At 43.4% G+C, this 21,225-nt stretch overlaps 1 protein-coding gene across 1 annotated transcript in view; it reads right to left on the bottom strand.

Moving 5' to 3' along the window:
- Positions 1-8,085: 8,085 nt before the first annotated feature.
- Positions 8,086-21,225, bottom strand: part of LOC310876863 (aromatase-like) — a gene marked incomplete at both ends in the record, with an annotated part of 13,299 nt that continues 159 nt past the window's right edge. The window contains 8 exons of the mRNA XM_083790515.1: positions 8,086-8,340; positions 9,928-10,178; positions 11,695-11,860; positions 12,496-12,595; positions 14,987-15,101; positions 16,375-16,554; positions 18,424-18,578; positions 21,218-21,225. The exon at positions 21,218-21,225 is cut by the window's right edge and continues 159 nt beyond it. Coding sequence (XP_083646641.1) covers positions 8,086-8,340; positions 9,928-10,178; positions 11,695-11,860; positions 12,496-12,595; positions 14,987-15,101; positions 16,375-16,554; positions 18,424-18,578; positions 21,218-21,225 — 1,230 coding nt within the window. The remainder of the gene's footprint in view (positions 8,341-9,927; positions 10,179-11,694; positions 11,861-12,495; positions 12,596-14,986; positions 15,102-16,374; positions 16,555-18,423; positions 18,579-21,217) is intronic.

Raw genomic sequence — 21,225 nt, forward strand, 5'->3', positions numbered from 1 at the left:
TGTCACAATGTAGTTACTAGTTGCACTCAACACTCAAGTTTTATTGGGTCTCACAGTAAAAATGCACACCGCACTTTAAAATATAGTGCACCTTAATGATATGATTATTACTGTGTTGCTTATGAAGTTCCTTTGATGAGACAGTTTCTGTGACTTAATTGGCCACGGGTCACACTTGCACAATTAACCTCTCTTCAAGACCTGATACAGGAGCAGATAAAGCGTGGCCCCTGAAAGGCCTGCAACCCTCAGGTGAGGCTCCAGGTGCACGTCACAGAAAGAATCAAGCCAGGCATACCAGACAAGACGCAAGAGCCTTGTCCTTCCTCACAGGACAGACCTCACAAAGAATATCATGAGCCGATTGGTCTTGCTCTCATGCTCTTTTTATTGTGGAGACTCTTTAATTGTTGAATCACACAATACATTCCACTCAACAAGAAGTGTTAATTTGCACGGAGCACGCACACAGAAGGATATTCAGAAGAACATGCGTAGTTATACCATTGACCTTCACTGATTGTATACACACAGTTATGACTGGAGTGGGCTGGCGGACCACTCTCCCACTGCGTGTACCTCACACTGGACCCATCGGACCACATCCATCCGCCCTCCACAAAGTTGTCATTCAGTCCGATCCAGGTGGGTCGATCCTGCGGCGCCGACGGGTCACTCCTCTGGACCAGGCTCAGGACGAAGTCGTGCTCCTCCTGGCTGTGGACGGACACCAGGTTGCAGCTAAACTCCGGGTGGCTCCAGGTCTCGTAGCAGTTCATCTGCGCCTTGTTCCAGCTCAGGGGTATGGGTATGTACTTGTAGCAGAGGCCGCTGAAGCTGGTCCAGAACATCGGACAGCTGGTCCCTTGATCCAGCTTCACCTCCTCCTCCTCGGCCAAGGGGCTGGCGTGCACGGTGCCTAAACACACACGCACGCACGCACGCACGCACGCACACACACACACACACACACACACACATTAAAAGGAAAATGCAAACATTATGGGTGCAGTTATGTTACAATCACAAGCCTACGACACATTTTTGGAATCATGATACAACAAGAATGTCACTCACACACACACACACACACACACACACACACATACACGACGTCAGATGAAAACTCATGTGTCCAAAACATTTCTTTTCACCATTAAGATTCTAATTCAGCAAAATTGCAGATCTGCAGTGTGACGCGCTTTCAGCTTGTATATCTGCTATATTTTCCTATCTTGTGTGACCGTGAAATATGATCAAGTATAGGGTGTTAAGTTATATGGGAAAATAAATTTATAAAGAAAATATGGAGATATGAGGATTCTGTCCAACAGCAACGGGCAGATCCTCATTTGACCCACCTTTACACACACACACGCGCACACGCACACATGTGCACGCACACGTGAAAATAAAGGTACCAAATTAGAATGATATGCCATCAAGAACAATTTTTGTTTCCAGAAATAATAATTGTCAGGTAAAAGTTCTCTAAAGAACCTTTTATTTTAATGGTTCTAAACGAGCCACAGGGGTCTACTTGTTCCGACTCCACTTCTTTTTCCCTCCACACTGAAATATCTTTGTCGAAAAGAGCAGATCTACAAGCTCACAATGCGTCACGTTGTTTTAGTGCCATCAATTGTTTTGTATAGGATAAAAGAAAAACTAAATAAACCATGTCAAAATGAAATAAAAGATGCAGTACAGTAGGTATGTACAAGAGGTTGGACATATAACCCTGCAACACTTTATACAGTGATTTGATTTTGAGATAAAAGCCTTGATTCAGAGATAGGCTAAAAAGCCTTAAATGTATGTCAAACTGGGGTCCTTAAAACCATTATGGAAGCATAATGAAACAATAAAAGAACAATTACCTAGTGCCATCAGGCCCAGCAAGCACAGGAGTTGAGGACACATGATCAGCCTGAAGTGGTCTCAGCTGTGTCCGTGGAGATTAAGTGGTCGGGGTCTTCTACAAGTGTGTGTGTCCGTGGAGATCGGTGATTCGGGTCGGGGGTATCCTTGAAGGGTGGTGTGTTGCTGTCTGGGTCTTTTTATGTGCTCCACACGAGGGTGTTTTCACGGCCGGCATAATTTCATTGGTCATGACTCATGATGATACATTAGCAGCCGGGGTGTTCACACACAGTTTAAAAAGCAGGTGGCATGCGCACATCCAGTTCCTGGCTGGTGCTGGACTAAGGTAAATACAGTGAAGATAAGAAAGTGTAGTCTGCAGACTCCGCACACAGGCTTGCTCCAAAGGTGTTTTATTTTAGTTAAAACACCATAAGTTTTAAGACACGACGTTTCGGCCGCGAACGGCCTTCATCAGGTGATGGAGACCCGCCTGGCACGCACCCTGGACAAGTGTTACATACCAGACGCCTACAAATCCACCTGCAGGCCTGCCCTGGGGAAGTCTGACCATAATATCATATACCTACTGCCACGCTACAGGGCTAAACTGAGACGGGAAAAACAGGCTATTATCGTGACACCCCTCACGAGTCACGAACTGATTGACACGTTTACATCCTATCTGTTGTTTAAAGTAAAATCATGCGAACTAAATCTGTCAAAAAAAAATCCCTATAATAACAACTGTAATTGTAGCTAGCCTTTCCTGTATTAAGCCCAACTCGGCACCTGGGCCTGATGGCCTTAGAGTGTTGAAAGAAAATGTTTATGAACTTGTGTTGATGCTATTCCAGTATTTGGAACGTGTGTGTCGAAGTTGAAGTCGGTGGGGCAAATAGTGTTATGGTCTGGCTACCTGACTGTCCATCTGTCTCTCCACAGACCATGTCAGACCTGGCCACTCCCACTTTCCCTTCCACTCACACAGTCATTTCACTCACCTGTCTCCAACCCCCTCCTCATCCCACCTGTGAACACTTCGACAATCAGCCTGCTCCATATATAACTGGACTCATTGCACTCATTGCACTCACACTTTGTCAGTTCATACGTTGTTGTTATGTTGTCTATACACTCTGTTCCTCTGGACCCTGCCTTAAATACCTCTGGTTACTTGCTCGTACCTTTTTGTGTTTGCATTTTGGGATTACTTATCCTCTGCCCGTTTTTGTTGCCTTGCTTTTTGTTCGGCATTTAATTAATAAATTAGTGTTTATTTGTTGTTTGTTAGTCGTGACTCTGCATTTTGGGTTCAACACATTTTGACACGGTAACAAATAGTTTGTTGTTGACACACCAAAAAATGAACGCTTTGGATGGAAGCCTTGTTATTTCCTTTTCAGAAATGATAAAAAACAGCCTGTGTTCCAACGTATCCAATGTAGATATCTCCTATATCCAGCTTTGTGTGTGTGTGTGTGTGTGTGTGTGTGTGTGTGTGTGTGTGTGTGTGTGTGTGTGTGTGTGTGTGTGTGTGTGTGTGTGTGTGTGTGTGTGTGTGTGTGTGTGTGTGTGTGTGTGTGTGTGTGTGCACAAACTTTGTCCTATACACGAACATAAAATTCCCATTGACAATGAATGGAGTTTGTCATATACTGTAGTGTCTGACTGGGGGTGCTATAGGGGGGGGGGGGGTAAAGCACTGCTCATCCTCTTCTTCTCAAAATGGGGGTATTATAACCCATCCAGAGCCCTTCAACCCATTTCATGCCAAGGACCTCTTATAGCTGAGAGAGAGATGAAGCAGGACCCCCGGATATATAGTGTAGGCCTATGTTGCAGATTAAACTTTTTCATAGGTTTCATAGATGGCTTAATATACTTGTTTGACAGCACTGTCGTGAGTGCTGTGTAAACTGCAAATTCATGTTTTTATTTTTTAAATATATATATGTATTTTGGCTTTCGCCCTTTTATTTATTTATTGATGAGGTAAATGAAAGTATAGGCTGACAGGAAATGGGGAGAGAGATGGGGGGGTGGGGGGGATGACACGCAGTAAAAAGGCCGTCGGTATCAGGAGTGGAACGCCAGCCCGGCCGCCCAGGCCACCAATTAATGTTTTTTTATTTAATTGACTTAATTCATCAACAACTGCTCCTCCCTATTCCCTCTACACCAAACCTCTTTGCAGATCTACAAACTCACAACGCCTCCTATACCAAGATTTAACAGCTAGGGGTCCTGGACGCTACATACTAATTCCTATACACGGGTTGTGTTTATAACCACGCCCCCCGGGCAAGTTAAGTTTACTGAGGTTAGGGTTAGGTTTAGGTATAGTTTTCTTGAGGTTAAGGTTAGGTTTAGGTATAGTTTTACTGAGGTTACGGTTAGGGTTAGGTTTAGGCTGTCAATCACAGCGACTGGCCAATCACAACACGTCGATTGCACAAGCCGTGTAGGCTTTGGTATGTTGTGTACTTCCAAATCCCCCCCCCCCCCCCAACGCAGAGGGTCTGAGCACACACCCACCCACACACACACACACACACAATTCAATTCAATTCAAAGGGCTTTATTGGCATGAGAAAACATACGTTTACATTCATTGCCAAAGCAGAAAGAACAATACAACAATACAGCAATACAATCAAAACAAAAATGATGTACATTTGAAGGTCAGAATCTTCAATAGATCAAATTCTATGTACCAAGATCACTCAATGCAGGTAGGCTATAGTGCAGGAATCATTATACACAATGATTAGTCTTTAGGGTGGTTGTGTTCCATTTTATATCCTTCTCCTATCACAGCAACTCACAAATCTTGCTGCTGTGTTTGCACATTGTTGTACTTCGCCCAGCAGATATGGGAGTTTTTTGTCATTGGTCATGTTTTCAAAATCTCTGTGTGTGGTTGTAATCTGTGGGAAGTATGTGTCTCTGATGTCTTGGTACAATGGACAGATGGTTAGGAAGTGTAGCTCGGTTTCCACTTCATTTTGTGTGCAGTCATGGGTGCATTGTCTGTCTTCTCTCGGGATACAGGTCTGCCTATGACGGCCTTTCTCGATTGCGAGACTGTGCTCACTGAGTCTGTACAACTAGTTAAGATTTTTCTTTGTTTTGGGTCGGTCACGGTGCTCAGGTATTCTGCCACTGTGTATTCTCTGTTTAGGGCCAGATAGCATTCTAGTTTACTCTGCTTTTGTGTTGCTTCTTTCCAATGTGTCAGATAGTTTTCCTTTTGCTGTTTTATAATTTGGTTTAGTCCAATGGGTTTTCTATCTCGTGGCTCTGTTTGTGTTTGTGCCCGGAGTTCCAGGGCCAGATGGCTGAGGGGGAATCTCTCTAGAGTTTCACTGTGTGAGTGCATCTAGGTCACTTTCTTTTAGGTGGTTGTAGAACTTAAGTGCTCTCTTTTTTATTTTGATTATGAGTGTATCGTCCTAATTCTGCCCTGCATGCATTATTTGGTGTTTTTCGCTGGGTACGTTGAATGGATTTGCAGAGTTCTGTGTGTAGGGTCTCGGTTTAGTGTTTATCCCATTTTTCAAGATCATGGTTTGCTAATGGTCCCCAGATCTCGCAACCATAGAGGGAAATTGGTTCTATCACAGAGTCCAGTATTTTAAGCCAGGTTTTAATTGGGATGTCTATTTTTATGTTTCTTTTGATGGCATAGAATGCCCGTCTTGCCTTGTCTCTCATGGTCCTTTACAGCTTGGTTGTAGTTCCCTGTGCTGCTGATGTTTAGGCCAAGGTAGGTATAGTTTTTTGTTTGTTCTAGTGGGATTGTATTTAGGAAAAATTGGTGGTTTTGGTGGCTGGGCCTTTTTTGAAATATCATGATTTTAGTCTTAGTTAGGTTCACTGTCAGGGCCCATGTCTGGGAGAATTTGTGTAGGAGATCAAGTTGCTGCTGTAGTCCTTCCTTGGTTGGGGACAGCAGCAGCAGGTCATCTGCGTAAAGTAAGCATTTGATTTCTGTGTTTGCCAAGGGGATTCTAACGTTTTTGCTAATTCGTTGATATATATGTTGAAGAGTGTTGGACTCAGGCTGCATCCCTGTCTAACTCCTCGATTTTTGGGGGAAAAGTCTGTGTGCTTTTCACCTATTTTAACTGCGCATTTGTTGTTAGTGTACATTCATTTTATGATGTCATAGGTTTTCCCCCCAATGCCACTTTCCAACAGTTTGTACATCAGGCCCTCATGCCAAATTGAATCGACACACACACACACACACACACACACACACACACACACACACACGCACACACACACACACACACACACACACACACACACACACACACACACACACACACACACACACACACACACAACACACACGTTCCTACAAGCACCCAATGCTTGTAGGAACATAATAACTCTATGAGACAGTGTTGTGTTCTGATGGAAATATCACAGACTACTTCTTAATGTCAACAGATTATTTTATTACAGACATTTATTTCACACAATGTCAAACATGCTACGATTTAAAATAAAGACTTATGCTAAACGAGAAAAATCAGCAATGGTTTTCAGTGGAGTGCTAGACCCAAACTCCTGCAGTAGCAAAAAGTAGCAATTGAAAATATTCCCCAAAAGGTATAGAGCTAAAATGTCAAATAAGTTTGTTGTTGACACACGCTTTATTCGGCTAGAATATGCTGTGACAATGAATCGACGGTCATTGATCAAAGCAGATAGACATATAACATACTACTAAGTACTAACATATCGTCGCTGTTGGATGGAAACCTTGGTAATTCCTTTTCAGAAAAAAAACAGCCTGAGTTCCAACGTATCCAATGTAGATATCTCCTATATCCAGCTTTTGGTGTGTGTGTGTGTGTGTGTGTGTGTGTGTGTGTGTGTGTGTGTGTGTGTGCACAAACTTTGTCCTAACATTAAATTCCCATTGACAATGAATGGAGAATTGTATGTCATAGTGTCTGAGCAAATAGACGACATGGTGTCTATTAAACGTCATGAACATGATGATGTACGATGAAAAGAGCGCCAATCACTTCACAACGTATCCATCCAATGTAGTTATTATTATTCATAATCACAACAATGTATCCAATGTCTTCTGTTTTCTGCCTCCATCTCACCCTGTCCTCTGCCTCTTCTTCTCTGCACACCAACTAACTTCATGTCCTCTTTCACTACATCCATAAATCTGGCCTCCATATCTGTCTGATATACTCCACTATCCCTCCTCTGACGTACTTGTTCCTGATCCTATCCACCCTCCCCCAGAGAGAACCTCAACATTTTAGTCTCTGCTAACCTCCAGCTCTGCTTCCTGTCTTTTCCTCAGTGCGTCTGTCTCTAAACGATCATACAACATGGCTGTCTGTCTCTAAACCACCATACAACATGGCTGTCTGTCTCTAAACCACCATACAACATAGCTGTCTGTCTCTAAACCACCATACAACATAGCTGTCTGTCTCTAAACCACCATACAACATAGCTGTCTGTCTCTAAACCACCATACAACATAGCTCTGTCTCTAAACCACCATACAACATAGCTGTCTGTCTCTAAACCACCATACAACATAGCTGTCTGTCTCTAAACCACCATACAACATAGCTGGTCTCACCACCGTCTTGCACACCTTCCCTTAAAAGTACATGAAAGTCCTCCACCTTCTTTTCCCTGTAACCTCACTGTTCCCTCTTGGGCTCCTCTCAACACCTTATTATTCATAATCACAACAATTTATCCAATGTAGTTAGTATTATTCATAATCACAACCTCTTGCTAGTAGTATTTAATCAAGTGTACTATACTCTCGCAATTTTCAAACGCTTCCGTCATACAGTCTGGACTCAGCAACGGAAGCTATAAAGCGGAAGTGCCTCCCCACTTCCGTTTCGTCTTTACATTCGCGCACATTTATCCTAATATAAATAAAAAACATCTAAGCATATATAGCTTGTTGCTTAGCAGAAAAGGATTATATTTTTTTTAATGTAAAGATATTTTTAAATATATTTCCGTGAACGGAAATGGCAGCTTCCTTACTTGGATTTCGGGAGGTGTAGTTCCAGAGAACCAGACTCTATATACTGTAGCATTCGGAGATCGTGGAATAGTTGTCTGGCTATACGCGAGACTACTTTCCGCCACTGGATTTACAGTAGAAGGCATTTTGTAGTATCGACCTTCAAGGCCTTAATGGGTTAATTAGCTTTACTCCTGGGAGCGTTGAGTGTTGACCTTTGGCCTGGGGTGAAAGGTCATGGTCAGGGCCCGTTGGCGGCTGTCGGGTTGCACGATCATGTCGTGCGTGCGATTGATGCTGTTCATTGTGCAGCCATCAGGGGGCGTCATCGTGTAGCGGTCCAGCATGGTGACCAGGATGGCCTTCATCATCACCATGGCGATGTGTTTACCAACGCACCCGCGAGGACCACACCCAAACGGCTGGAAGAACCGCTTGGGGACCTGGGAAATGTGAAATATATATAAATATAAAAGAACTGACTGGGTGAGAGAGAGAGAGAGAGAGAGAGAGAGGGGGTAAAAGTTTGAGAACCACTGGTCTATGGTGTATGGTTTAGGAAAGACAAAAAAGAGTGGTCTACGCAGACAAAAATAAATCACACCCGTGTGAACTGAGTGGTGCAACTCCGTGTGGGGGTCATCGGGTGGGTCCCCGGAACTTCCAGAGCTACAGGAACACGTCCCAGGGTGCCAGCCCGGTTCTGGCAAGCCGCCCCGCGACCAAAACGGTCGAGAAATGACAGACTGTGTGGGGGAATTAGCAGACACCTCTCTCTCTCTCTCTCTCTCTGTGTGTAATTAGCAGGCAACAGTGCAACACTATCTCTCTCTCTCTGTTTCTAGCACAACAGCGCCACTTTTGCCCAAACTGGTCCTCTAAACATAGGGACATAGGGACACGCCGCACGCGTACACGTGGACACAGGACATTGCTGTTCCTTGGAATGGCTGCACCGCTCAAAAAAGACCCAGGAAGGTTTAGGCCATGGCATTGCTCAATTGCGGGCGGATTTCGTCCCTATAGTGAGGAACCAACCAGATTTGTCTGACATGCAGGCTAGAGCCAATCACGTCCCAGTATGCAAATATGGGGCGGGCTTAATCACATGTGATGAATGCTGCAAGAATGGGCTGCGCTTACTCTGATTGGTTGTAGCCAGGTCGTTGTGTTGTTCAAGTTACTTTTAAAAAGTAATTAGTTATAGTTATAAATTACTAATCTGAAAAAGTTACTAATTACTTTACTAGTTACTAAATTATGAAAGTAACTATAGTTACTATACTTTACTTTATAAAAAAATTAAGGTAAAAAATAGGCTATAAGATTTTTGAAGACATTGTTTTCAAGGAAAAAATATGTCACTGGTCCAGCTGTTGTGGTGTGTTTTAAGCTCTACTCTTGTACACAATAGTACAATATCCAAAATCACAGACAATATCCAGTCTAATGATGATAATGATAATACTGATGCCCTGCCCATGCACGGTTCGTTTGGATTACATTATGCAACGTGGGTAACTACTAAGGGCCGATTCATACTCCTATTTTAGAGCCGAATAAAAGTTGGTTCGGCCTACAATGTGACGTCATTTGAGGTTCGGGGGGGCGGGGGGACTGGTACCGTCCTAAAGTCGGCTCTTCGGTGCTACTCAAAATTTCTGACGAGCCAAATTCATTTCGGCACTACAGCGCCGAAACAGCGGTAAAATAGGAGTATGAACCGGCCCTAACTCACCCATTGAAAACACAGTAACTATACTGGCGTTACTGAATGAGAAAATGTAAAGAGTTACATTACAAGTTACAGCAAAAAGTAGTTTCGTTATGTAAAGTAACTTAATGTAAGGGCGTTAGTTCCAACACCGTCTCATCAATAGAGTCTGTTTGATTTTTTTTTTTAAACCATTCCTTGGGAGAAATCCTAACACTGAGAAGGACGAGACTAATATCCACGCGGTGATATATTATCTGGCTATATAATATACGCAAGGCTACCACATAAGAGTGACAACAGTCAACAGACGTACGGTTTTGTCAAAGTTGTCCAGGCTGAACTGGTCCGGTTTGGGGAAGACAGACTCGGTCTGGTGCATCAGGCCGGTGTTCAGGATGACGTTGGTCCCGCGGGCCACCGCGGTGCCGTCCACGACGTCGTCCTCCAGCGCCCGGCGCATGGTGATGTCCACCACGGGGTGGAAGCGCAGGCACTCGTTGATGAACCTCTCCAGCACCGGGAGGTTCTTGTAGTCGACCCTTTCCGCCGTCTGGTCACCCGCCGCTGTCACAGTCACAGACTTTTGTCATTGTACAGTCTAGGTCTTGTATTTCTATGTATTGTTCCCTGGTCTAGTTCTCTTGGTTCTTGGTTCTTGGCTTGTTTGCTCCAGCTGTGTCTCATTTTGTAATCAACCCTCATGTGTATATCAGTCTTGTTCCCCAGTCAGTCCTGGTTGAGTCATTGTATCCTGTCACCTGTTTCAGTTTGTTTTAAGTTGTTCATGTTCACCTGTCTTCTGAATTAAAACACCAATTCATGGTTTTGAACACTACATGCCTGGCTGTCCTGCGTTTGGGTCCTTACCTCACCTACACGTGACAGCCGCTATGACCACAAGATAAGTCCCGACATGAGATGGTTATGGACTTATGGATCGGCGGTTTTCAAGGCCCCGTTATTACTTGCCGCAAAGCAGAGTGCGGTAAGTAGTGTAGTCGTGCTGGTATACGAATGCACGTGCATGCTTGGTATAGGTATTGATGGTGACGTAATTAAGATATGTATCCATGCCGGGTTATATATAACTGGCTTTTGATGGTGACGTAATAAAGATAGGTTTCAGATTACATACATGTATACAGACATTACCTTTAATTCACCCGACATTGAAACATATCTTAATTATGTCACCATCAACATCGGTATACAGTATATACCTACCAAGCATACGCACATATAAAAGCCAGTACTTTCATCTTACAACTTACATACGTGCATACAGTACATACTGTACAAACGTTACCTGTTACCCAACCAATATTGAAACATATCGTAATTACGTCACCATTGACAGCCAGTTATAACCTGACTTTAGTATTTAATTTCAATGTTTATTGAGAGGCTGAGATTTCAAAGTTCGTAGACAGTACTTGCGCGGTCTGCATGCTTGCACACTAGTAGGTCATTTATGGCCTACTTGTGTGCAACGTGCGCAAGTAGGCACTCGATAGAGTGCAGTTCTAGTTTATTCTGCATTTGAGCCACGGATGGATTTGATGAGATTTAGCCTTGCGGAAAACTAAAGAATATGTAAACATTTCCATGCTGTATTGATGTTGGTACCATCAGAAAAAAAGGTGATCAAAATATCAATTCTTCCACATTCTCTTATTTTGTAGACCCTATTTAATAGTAATGCAGATGTTTATCAAGGTTCATTTGGTTTCATTTTACACTCTCAAGAGTTAACCCATTCTGGACGGGAACCCGTTTTGGTGTTTTAACTATAAAGCATTATGTTATACTTTAGCTATTGAAAAATAGCAGATCTACAAGCTCTGCGTGCTATGAGCTTGTAGGTCTGCTATTTTTGAAAAATTGTGAAAATGTGGCACAAATCTTTGAATATAATTAATATAATATAATTCTTTCAGAAGATTTTATTTATTTCGACGTCAGACCTATAGGGGTCCATTTGGTACCAACTCCTAGCTGTATGGGGACCACCTGGAAACCCCTCAAGGATAGTTTGCGTGTGATTGAGTGTGAACAATAGGATGGTGTCACAATAAGTCACCTGTCACAATATGGTCAATCTCCGCCAGGACTTTCTGCTCCACATCAGGGTTCTGGTGGAGCAGCATGAGCATGAAGTACAGAGAGACGGACAGAGTGTCTGGAGCAGCGATGATCATCTCCAACACACACTGTCTGACGTCGTCCGCGCTCAGTTCACCATGACCCTGTTAATATAAAACACTATATCATCAGTATAATGCCATGATGATTCTGTCATTATAACAGACCACAAATAAATATGATCATCTCGAACACATGATGTTGTCTACGATCGGTTCACCGTGACTCTGTAATCTGTGCACAAACGCACACACAGTCACACAGTGTCACACACACACACACACACACACACACACACACACACACACACACACACACACACACACACACACACACACACACACACGGACGCAATCAGCTTCGTTGCAGAATGCCCTATGCCTATGTAGTGAGTTGCATCATGGTCCAAGGAATCCAGGGGGGACTCTTGGTTCTAGTTATAAACCAAAATACTGTCACTGTACTGTACTGTAAGTAGCCTTGGGATCATAATTTACATGTACCTGGACGTTAGAACGGTATTTTAACCCATTTTGGTGTTTTAAACATTGTTATAATTTAGCTATTGAAAAATAGCAGATCTACAAGCTCATAGCGCTACGAGCTTGTAGGTCTGCTATTTTTGAAAAATCGTGAAAATATTTATTTCAGAAAACTGGAGGATTTAGAAGATTTAAATTAATTAAATTTCGAGGTCAGGCCTAAATGGGTTAACCAGTGTTGTCGTGCAGAGATGGACCTGGGCTAAGATGAGTTCCGATGCAAAGTCCAGATCAGTTTTATCGATCATCTGCCTTTTCTTCTGGACCAGGCTCTCCATGGCGTCCTGGAGCTGTTGGCTGACCACGCACACAAGCAGAACATTCACAACATGGACATGGTGAGCCCATGCTGGCTTTAATGTCCAATGTAGGCGTTTAGCAGACGCTCTTTATTCAGTGACTTACAATATTAAAAATTTTAAAGTTAAACACATACATAGAATGCAGAGAGAGACAGTATAGTACCTCAGTAAACTAGGATCACATGTAAACTATAATAACCTATACAGTAGCATCATTCCAACCATTATAAAACATATATCTGTAAATTGAAACTATAGATGGATCCACCGAGCGGAAATCCTAACGGCACAAATCCCATTCTGGGCAGGAACCCCTTTTGGTGTTTGAAGCATTATGTTATACTTTAGCTATTGAAAAATAGCAGATCTACAAGATCGTAGTGCAGCACTCGGTGCCGCGAGTGCCGTGCTACAAGCTTGTAGGTCTACTATTCTTTTTTAATCGTGAAAATGTGGCACAAATCTTTATATATATTCTTTCAGAGCGAACGGGGGGGGGGGTCCCTGAAATAACATATTTTCAGATGGGGGTCGGTGGCCAATTTCATATATATTTTTGGGGGTCCTCGACATTAAATAGTTTGAGAACCACTGACATAGAAACCTAGGTTTTTCAGAAAACTGTCAGAATTTAGAAGACATTTGTAGAAACGTCCTCAGGTCTAAATGGGTTTAACTACAGGGCAGTGCTAGAAAGTTAGAAACTACAGGATGCCAGGTCAACAAAATAATTAACCTATAGCATCTGTCTAAATCAGAACAAATTAACTCATAGCATCTGTCTAAATCAGAACAAATTAACCTAGCATCTGTCTAAATCAGTCTAAATCTAGCATCCTAGCATCAGTCTAAATCAGTCTAACTAAATCAGTCTAAATCTAAATCAGTAGTTCCCAAACCTCTTAGCTGGAGAGCCAACAAGAGAAGTGTCCCCGCTGGACTTGTGAAAATAGCAGATCTACAAGCTCCTATATTGCGAAACAAATAAATAAAGGGATATGTATTTAACTCATGACCCATTATGTGTCAGGACCGCGACCCACAAATGATATTTAGGCCTGACGTCGACATTTTAAAAATGTCTTCTAAATCATGACAATTTTCTGAAAAACCTCATGTTTCTGTATCAGTGGTGCTCAATAAACCTCATGTTTCTGTATCAGTGGTGCTCAATATTTCATGTGAAGGACCCCAAAAATGATCTGTAATTGGCCGCCGACCCCCATCTGAAATTATATTGCTCCAGGGGCCTCCCCAGAAGCAAAGATTTGAGTTACTGTAAAAACATTCGCTCTGCAAGAATATACAATACATTAAAAGATTTTCACGATTTTTCAAAAATAGCAGACCTACCTCATGCCGCGCTATATGAGCTTGTAGATCTGCTATTTTTCAATAGCTAAAGTATAACATAATCCTTAAAACACCAAATGGGGTTCCCACCCTAAATGGGTTAAACAACATGCTATCTGTTTACATTTGCATAAGACTGCGTGTGTGGTCGCCATAACTACTATAGTCCAAAAGTTGTCCAAAAGTGTCCAAAAGTGTGTGACAGTCAGACCCCTTTTCCACCGGTTAGTTCCCAATGGGAACCGGTTCAGTTCTTTTTGTTTTTTAGTCCATGAGCCAGAGCTCCAAAATTGGTGGGCAAACTATACCCTATATTAAATTGTTTATAGGATCAATACAAGTAAATTAATACATGATAACCCTTCCACAGTAGTAACTTTTTCATATTTTCCTACATAATGCCTCATTTGCATATTTAAAAATGTAAAATTTGTAATACAATAAATCATTGTCTTCGTGTAAGTACTCAATTGGCGAAGTTTCATGGTGATAACAATCTAATATAGGTAACTCCATTCATAATTGACATTCCAATTTTGGAGCTCTGGCTCATGGACAGTGGCATGCACAGACATTTAGAGGGGCAGGTGCTCAAGTAAAAAAAGGGCACCTTGTGCAGCGCATTTTGGGGCGGGAACCCATTTTGGTGCTTTAGCTATTGAAAAATAGCAGATCTACAAGCTCATAGCGCGCCCCCGAGTGGCGCGCTACGAGCTTGTAGGTCTGCTTTTTTATCGAAGAACCACTGACATAGAAACATAGCTTTAGATTGTGGGGGCCTAAATAATATAGTAGAAGAGTTTTTTTTAATCAAGATTTGATCAATGTCACCATGGTCCACAAATTAAGAAAAAAAAGAAAAAAAGTTTTTTATTTTTATTTTTTTTTAAGAGCAAAATTGCCAAAAGGCACGCCACTGCTCATGGACTAAAAACCAAAAAGAACTGAACCGGTTTCCAACTGGGAACCAACTGGTGGAAAAGGGCCCTCAGTGTCCAGTTAGTGTGTGTTGTTGTTGTTGTGTTGTTCTTACACTGCTGTCTGCTGCTTCCAGTAGAACCATCCCACCTTGAAGAACACGGCAGGTTTGATCAGAACGCTCTGCCAGGCGTCAAAGTAGTTCTGTATCTTCACCAGCAGGTCCTTCTCTGTAGTATGATGGAGTAACAAAATGTGACTAAAACTAAATGAAAACTATTCAAGAGACTATGACTAAAACTAAAATCCAAAATGTGCTGCCAAAAACAACACTGCTGATTGGTCCAGACCAATCTCCTTTTTTCCTGTGGTAGATTCGTCTGGTATTTGTACTTTACTTCAGTATTTCCAATTTGCAATACTTTTATTTATTTATACTTAAATAACTATTCCGTTACATCTCAGATCCAAATATTATACTTTTGTTCCACTACATTTACTTAAAAAGAAAACCTTAGTTACTTCGGTGAATTGGATGATTATTACAAAACATACATACATAACTTACATTAACCATTTCAGAGCTATTTGAAAATAGCCGAACTACACTACAAGCACACAATGCGTCGCTGTTTTCTGCTGTTTTCAAACAATTTTTGAAAACATGAAAGGAGACATTCTGAATTAACAGTACTTTCTACTTTTACTTTTGAATTCCGGACTTTTACTTGTAACGTAACGAGTATAGTTCTATTGCAGTATTTATACTTAAGTAAAACATTGAGTACTTTCCCCCCGCCACTGATCTGGTCTGGTCGTCCTAGTACTGACCGTTGAAAGGCACCCTGAGGTACAGCCTGTCCTAGTACTGACCGTTGAAAGGCACCCTGAGGTACAGCCTGTTGTAGTACTGACCGTTGAAAGGCACCCTGAGGTACAGTCTGTCATAGTACTGACCGTTGAAAGGCACCCTGAGGTACAGCCTGTTGTAGTACTGACCGTTGAAAGGCACCCTGAGGTACAGCCTGTTGTAGTACTGACCGTTGAAAGGCACCCTGAGGTACAGTCTGTCATAGTACTGACCGTTGAAAGGCACCCTGAGGTACAGCCTGTTGTAGTACTGACCGTTGAAAGGCACCCTGAGGTACAGTCTGTCGTAGTACTGACCGTTGAAAGACACCCTGAGGTACAGTCTGTCTTAGTACTGACCGTTGAAAGACACCCTGAGGTACAGTCTGTCGTAGTACTGACCGTTGAAAGGCACCCTGAGGTACAGCCTGTTGTAGTACTGACCGTTGAAAGACACCCTGAGGTACAGCCTGTCATAGTACTGACCGTTGAAAGGCACCCTGAGGTACAGTCTGTCATAGTACTGACCGTTGAAAGGCACCCTGAGGTACAGCCTGTTGTAGTACTGACCGTTGAAAGACACCCTGAGGTACAGTCTGTCGTAGTACTGACCGTTGAAAGACACCCTGAGGTACAGCCTGTCGTAGTACTGACCGTTGAAAGGCACCCTGAGGTACAGCCTGTTGGACACGTCCACCACGATGCAGCGCAGCAGCTTCACCACCTCCACGCGACCCCAGGGGTCGGCCCACTCCGACTGCAGGAGGTCCAGCTGTCTGCGGGTGCAGCTCACACACAGCTCCTCGGAGCGCTCTAGGCTGGGTCCTGAGAGGGCTACGCACGCACGCACGCACACAAACACACACACAAAGTTGTCACAGTCCCAGGCAGGGCTGTGTTTTTCTTGTCTGTCAGTGTCTGTGCTATGTGGGGGCGTGTGTGTGGGGCGTAGGCTTGGCTCCATTTACCTCTTGGCTCACCTGTTTCCAGTCCCTTCATTCTCTCCAATCTACGCTCCTGCCTGCCATCAGCTCATCGCCTCCAGGCCTATAAAGCCCCGGCCTTCCCACATCACCGATCGCCAGATTGTTGAATCAACCACAGTTGTAGTAGACACTTCTAGCCAGTACCAGTGTTTGAACTTCAGTTTCCTCGTGCTTTCTAGTGATTCAGTTTGCCAGCCCATGCACTGACCAGCCTGTTTGCACCTTGCTCTGCTCTGCCTGCCTGCCTGCCAGTTTGTTTAAATAAACACCCTTGAACTTTCAAACTTTTGTCTGTGTCTGCATTTGGGTCCGCCAGTTCTTGGTACGCGACACAAAGTAAGTGTTACGCACGATAAAACCTTGGCAATACGCTATCGAGGGATTAATTAATGCTGGCGGAAATTGGGTGCTTTAAGTAGCATGTAACATGTCAAACTATATAGGGGGTTAACTTTTCATGATCCATTCCAAGCATTAGTTTTGCACAAAATACACTGGCCATAGCCATTTGCCCAAAATGTGCTGACCTGCATCACATTTGTGCTGACCTCATCACGTTTGTCATCTATGGCCGTTTTTATCCCAAGGAGTGTTTTTTTTGTGCAAAACTAATGCTTGGAATGGATTTAGAATCATGAAAAACCCCTAGTTTGACCAAATTTCCCACTTTAAACAAAAGAAGCCTGACGGTTGCCGGACTATGAAGTCTTACAGCACTAAAGCCTAACGACCCTTGAACCTTTTTGGGGGGTAAGCAGGGAAGATATATAGGGATGACCCGTCAACGATGTCACTGGTAGGCAGGTTTCTGAACTGTCAACATCACTCCTCTGAGACACAGAGACCCCCTTTCCACCGGTTGGTTCCCAATGGGAACCGGTTCAGTTCTTTTTGGTTTTTAGTCCATGAGCCAGAGCTCCAAAATTGGTGGGCAAACTAGACATATTAAATTGTTTATAGGATCAATACAAGTAAATTAATACATGATAACCCTTCCACAGTATATAGCTCTTTCATATTTTCAGCATTTATTAGGCCATGGACCCCCCATTTGAAAACATATGCCAGTGACCCCGATAAGGGCTCTAGCAGTGATTCCGAAACATATTAATTTCATGGACCCCCAAATTCACACGCATTATGCTACGGACCCCCGATTTAATGGCATTTCTATATCTCTGCAGGTACCCCAATTTATATTGTAAAACCACTCAGAGAGTGTACAAATGGAACCAAATGGACCCGTACACTCTCTGAGTTTCAGACCCATATTAAGGGTCCATTTGGTTCCTTATATCTCTAATTGAGCTATATATAGGTACCGCCTGGAACTCCCTCAAGTACCCCTAGGGGTCCCCGGCCCGGACCCCATGTAAAGGAAAGTAAAGTTACTATGTTTACCCAGGGTAACTGGACTAAGCTCAAGAACTTGTTTACAGCCAGGCCCTGCTCATAGAACATTTCATGGTAGGGGTTCAATGCCTTGTCCAAGGGCACTTCAGCAGTGGTAATTTTTAACGTGCCGGTCCGGGGATACAAACTAGCGACCTTCCGATATCAAGACCGCTCCGCAAACCGTTCGGCCACCGCTGCCCCTGTCCCATGCACTTTGGGAACCCCGTGCATTAGCTGATCCAGGTTGAGAACGCCTGCGTCACTCGCTTCCCGTCTGAAACCACCTTAAACACAGGAGGAGGATAGAGGGGTTTTTCCCCACCATTGGCAAAATATGTCCTGACTTTGCTCCACAGCGGGCGGTCACTGTTGAAGATGACTCCTCTGTTGTGCATCCCCAGAAGCTTCAGGCCGGGTTCACTGCCAAAGCGGGCCGTGTAGTTGTCGCTCCTCAGGATGTGATAGACTGCAGCAGCCCTATATGCAACAAACATTACAATATGTCCTCAGTATGTGATAGACTGCAGCAGCCCTATATGCAACAAACATTACAATATGTCCTCAGTATGTGATAGACTGCAGCAGCCCTATATGCAACAAACATTACAATATGTCCTCAGTATGTGATAGACTGCAGCAGCCCTATATGCAACAAACATTACAATATGTCCTCAGTATGTGATAGACTGCAGCAGCCCTATATGCAACAAACATTACAATATGTCCTCAGTATGTGATAGACTGCAGCAGCCCTATATGCAACAAACATTACAGTATGTCCTCAGGATGTGATAGACTGCAGCAGCCCTATATGCAACAAACATTACAATATGTCCTCAGGATGTGATAGACTGCAGCAGCCCTATATGCAACAAACATTACAATATGTCCTCAGTATGTGATAGACTGCAGCAGCCCTATATGCAACAAACATTACAGTATGTCCTCAGTATGTGATAGACTGCAGCAGCCCTATATGCAACAAACATTACAATATGTCCTCAGTATGTGATAGACTGCAGCAGCCCTATATGCAACAAACATTACAATATGTCCTCAGTATGTGATAGACTGCAGCAGCCCTATATGCAACAAACATTACAATATGTCCTCAGTATGTGATAGACTGCAGCAGCCCTATATGCAACAAACATTACAGTATGTCCTCAGGATGTGATAGACTGCAGCAGCCCTATATGCAACAAACATTACAATATGTCCTCAGGATGTGATAGACTGCAGCAGCCCTATATGCAACAAACATTACAATATGTCCTCAGTATGTGATAGACTGCAGCAGCCCTATATGCAACAAACATTACAGTATGTCCTCAGTATGTGATAGACTGCAGCAGCCCTATATGCAACAAACATTACAATATGTCCTCAGTATGTGATAGACTGCAGCAGCCCTATATGCAACAAACCTTACAATATGTCCTCAGTATGTGATAGACTGCAGCAGCCCTATATGCAACAAACATTACAATATGTCCTCAGTATGTGATAGACTGCAGCAGCCCTATATGCAACAAACATTACAATATGTCCTCAGTATGTGATAGACTGCAGCAGCCCTATATGCAACAAACATTACAATATGTCCTCAGTATGTGATAGACTGCAGCAGCCCTATATGCAACAAACATTACAGTATGTCCTCAGTATGTGATAGACTGCAGCAGCCCTATATGCAACAAACATTACAAGTAAGACGCGCCAACGCAGCTCGTAAATTGCAATAACAACAATTAGAATAAATGACGTACTTTTTGGGGTTTTTTTGTTCTCTTTTCTTTATTTTCTTTTTCTTTTTCGTTACGTTAAGTTACTTTTTTAAGTTAAGTTTTTTTGAGTGGTGCAACCACTCCTACAACCAGGAATGTCCGTATCATGTATCCGTCAAGAGCACAGTGGTGTGCGCATGCGTGAAATTGGAACGACAGAAGTATGTGACATGGCTGCCACCTGCTGGACGCAAATCCAACTGCTGACTGTCTAGGTTCCATATATCCAGATATCCATAATAAAGCAGAGAGAGAGAGAGAGAGAGAGAGAGAGAGAGAGAGAGAGGAGGGGGGGGGGGGGGGGGGGAGAGAGGGGAGTTGCACCACTCGGTTCACACAGGTGTGATTTTTTAAAGTTAAGTTGAGTTTTGTGTGTGTGTGTGTGTGTGTGTGTGTGTGTGTGTGTGTGTGTGTGTGTGTGTGTGTGTGTGTGTGTGTGTGTGTGTGTGTGTGTGTGTGTGTGTGTGTGTGTGTGCGTGTGTGATACAGCTGCGCCCTCTGGTGGCGGGCCGGTGATGTTACAGCGTGACACCACACACGCACACACACACACACACACACACACACACACACACACACACACACACACACACACACACACACACACACACACACACACACACACAGAGAGACACACAGTCACAGACACACACAGTCAGACAGTTTAGGCCAGCTTCTATAGTTAGTGCTCAGCTCACTGCGTTCGCAATTATACACATTATTGGTGGAATGCATTCATCCCCAGGTTTGTGCCAAATTTGGGGGGGGAATGAGATCAGTAGGAGCTCCCTCTGGTGTTGTGCTGTGTGTGTTTCTCTCACTCTAGTGAAGTAGGTTACAGGCGGGTGCATCATGGACACTGGTCCACTTTGGTATATTGGGCCACATCTTTAAAGATGGAGTGCCACAATTTTTCCAGTTTTTCATGTGTGTATGAGGTGACAGTACTTCATTAGACACCCTGGAGTCGTTTTTATGTGCAATGGTGTATAACTTTGTATTTAGGGTTTCTTCCTGGAGGCTGAACCCTTGACAGTCAAACGTGCCAATGAAATAAACAGTAATATAGTGACATCACATTATCAGCCACTCCCCTAATCACCCCCCCACCCTTTATCATACAACTACAGCTGTGGGTGCGTCTTCAGTTCAGGATCACCACCCATCACCACCCACCAGGCAAACCAGGCACACTTAATGAACTGGTGGGCATGCCCACATAAAAACTACATTTTAACAAATACTGTACACTTCTTATATAACAAGACCTGATGATCATGTTTTAGGGTGGGAAGGAAATCACGGCACTCCATCTTTAACGGGACTTACTTGCTGAA

Source organism: Protomyctophum parallelum (assembly GCF_964188405.1).
Source record: "Protomyctophum parallelum genome assembly, chromosome: 2".
NCBI classification, from domain to species: domain Eukaryota; kingdom Metazoa; phylum Chordata; class Actinopteri; order Myctophiformes; family Myctophidae; genus Protomyctophum; species Protomyctophum parallelum.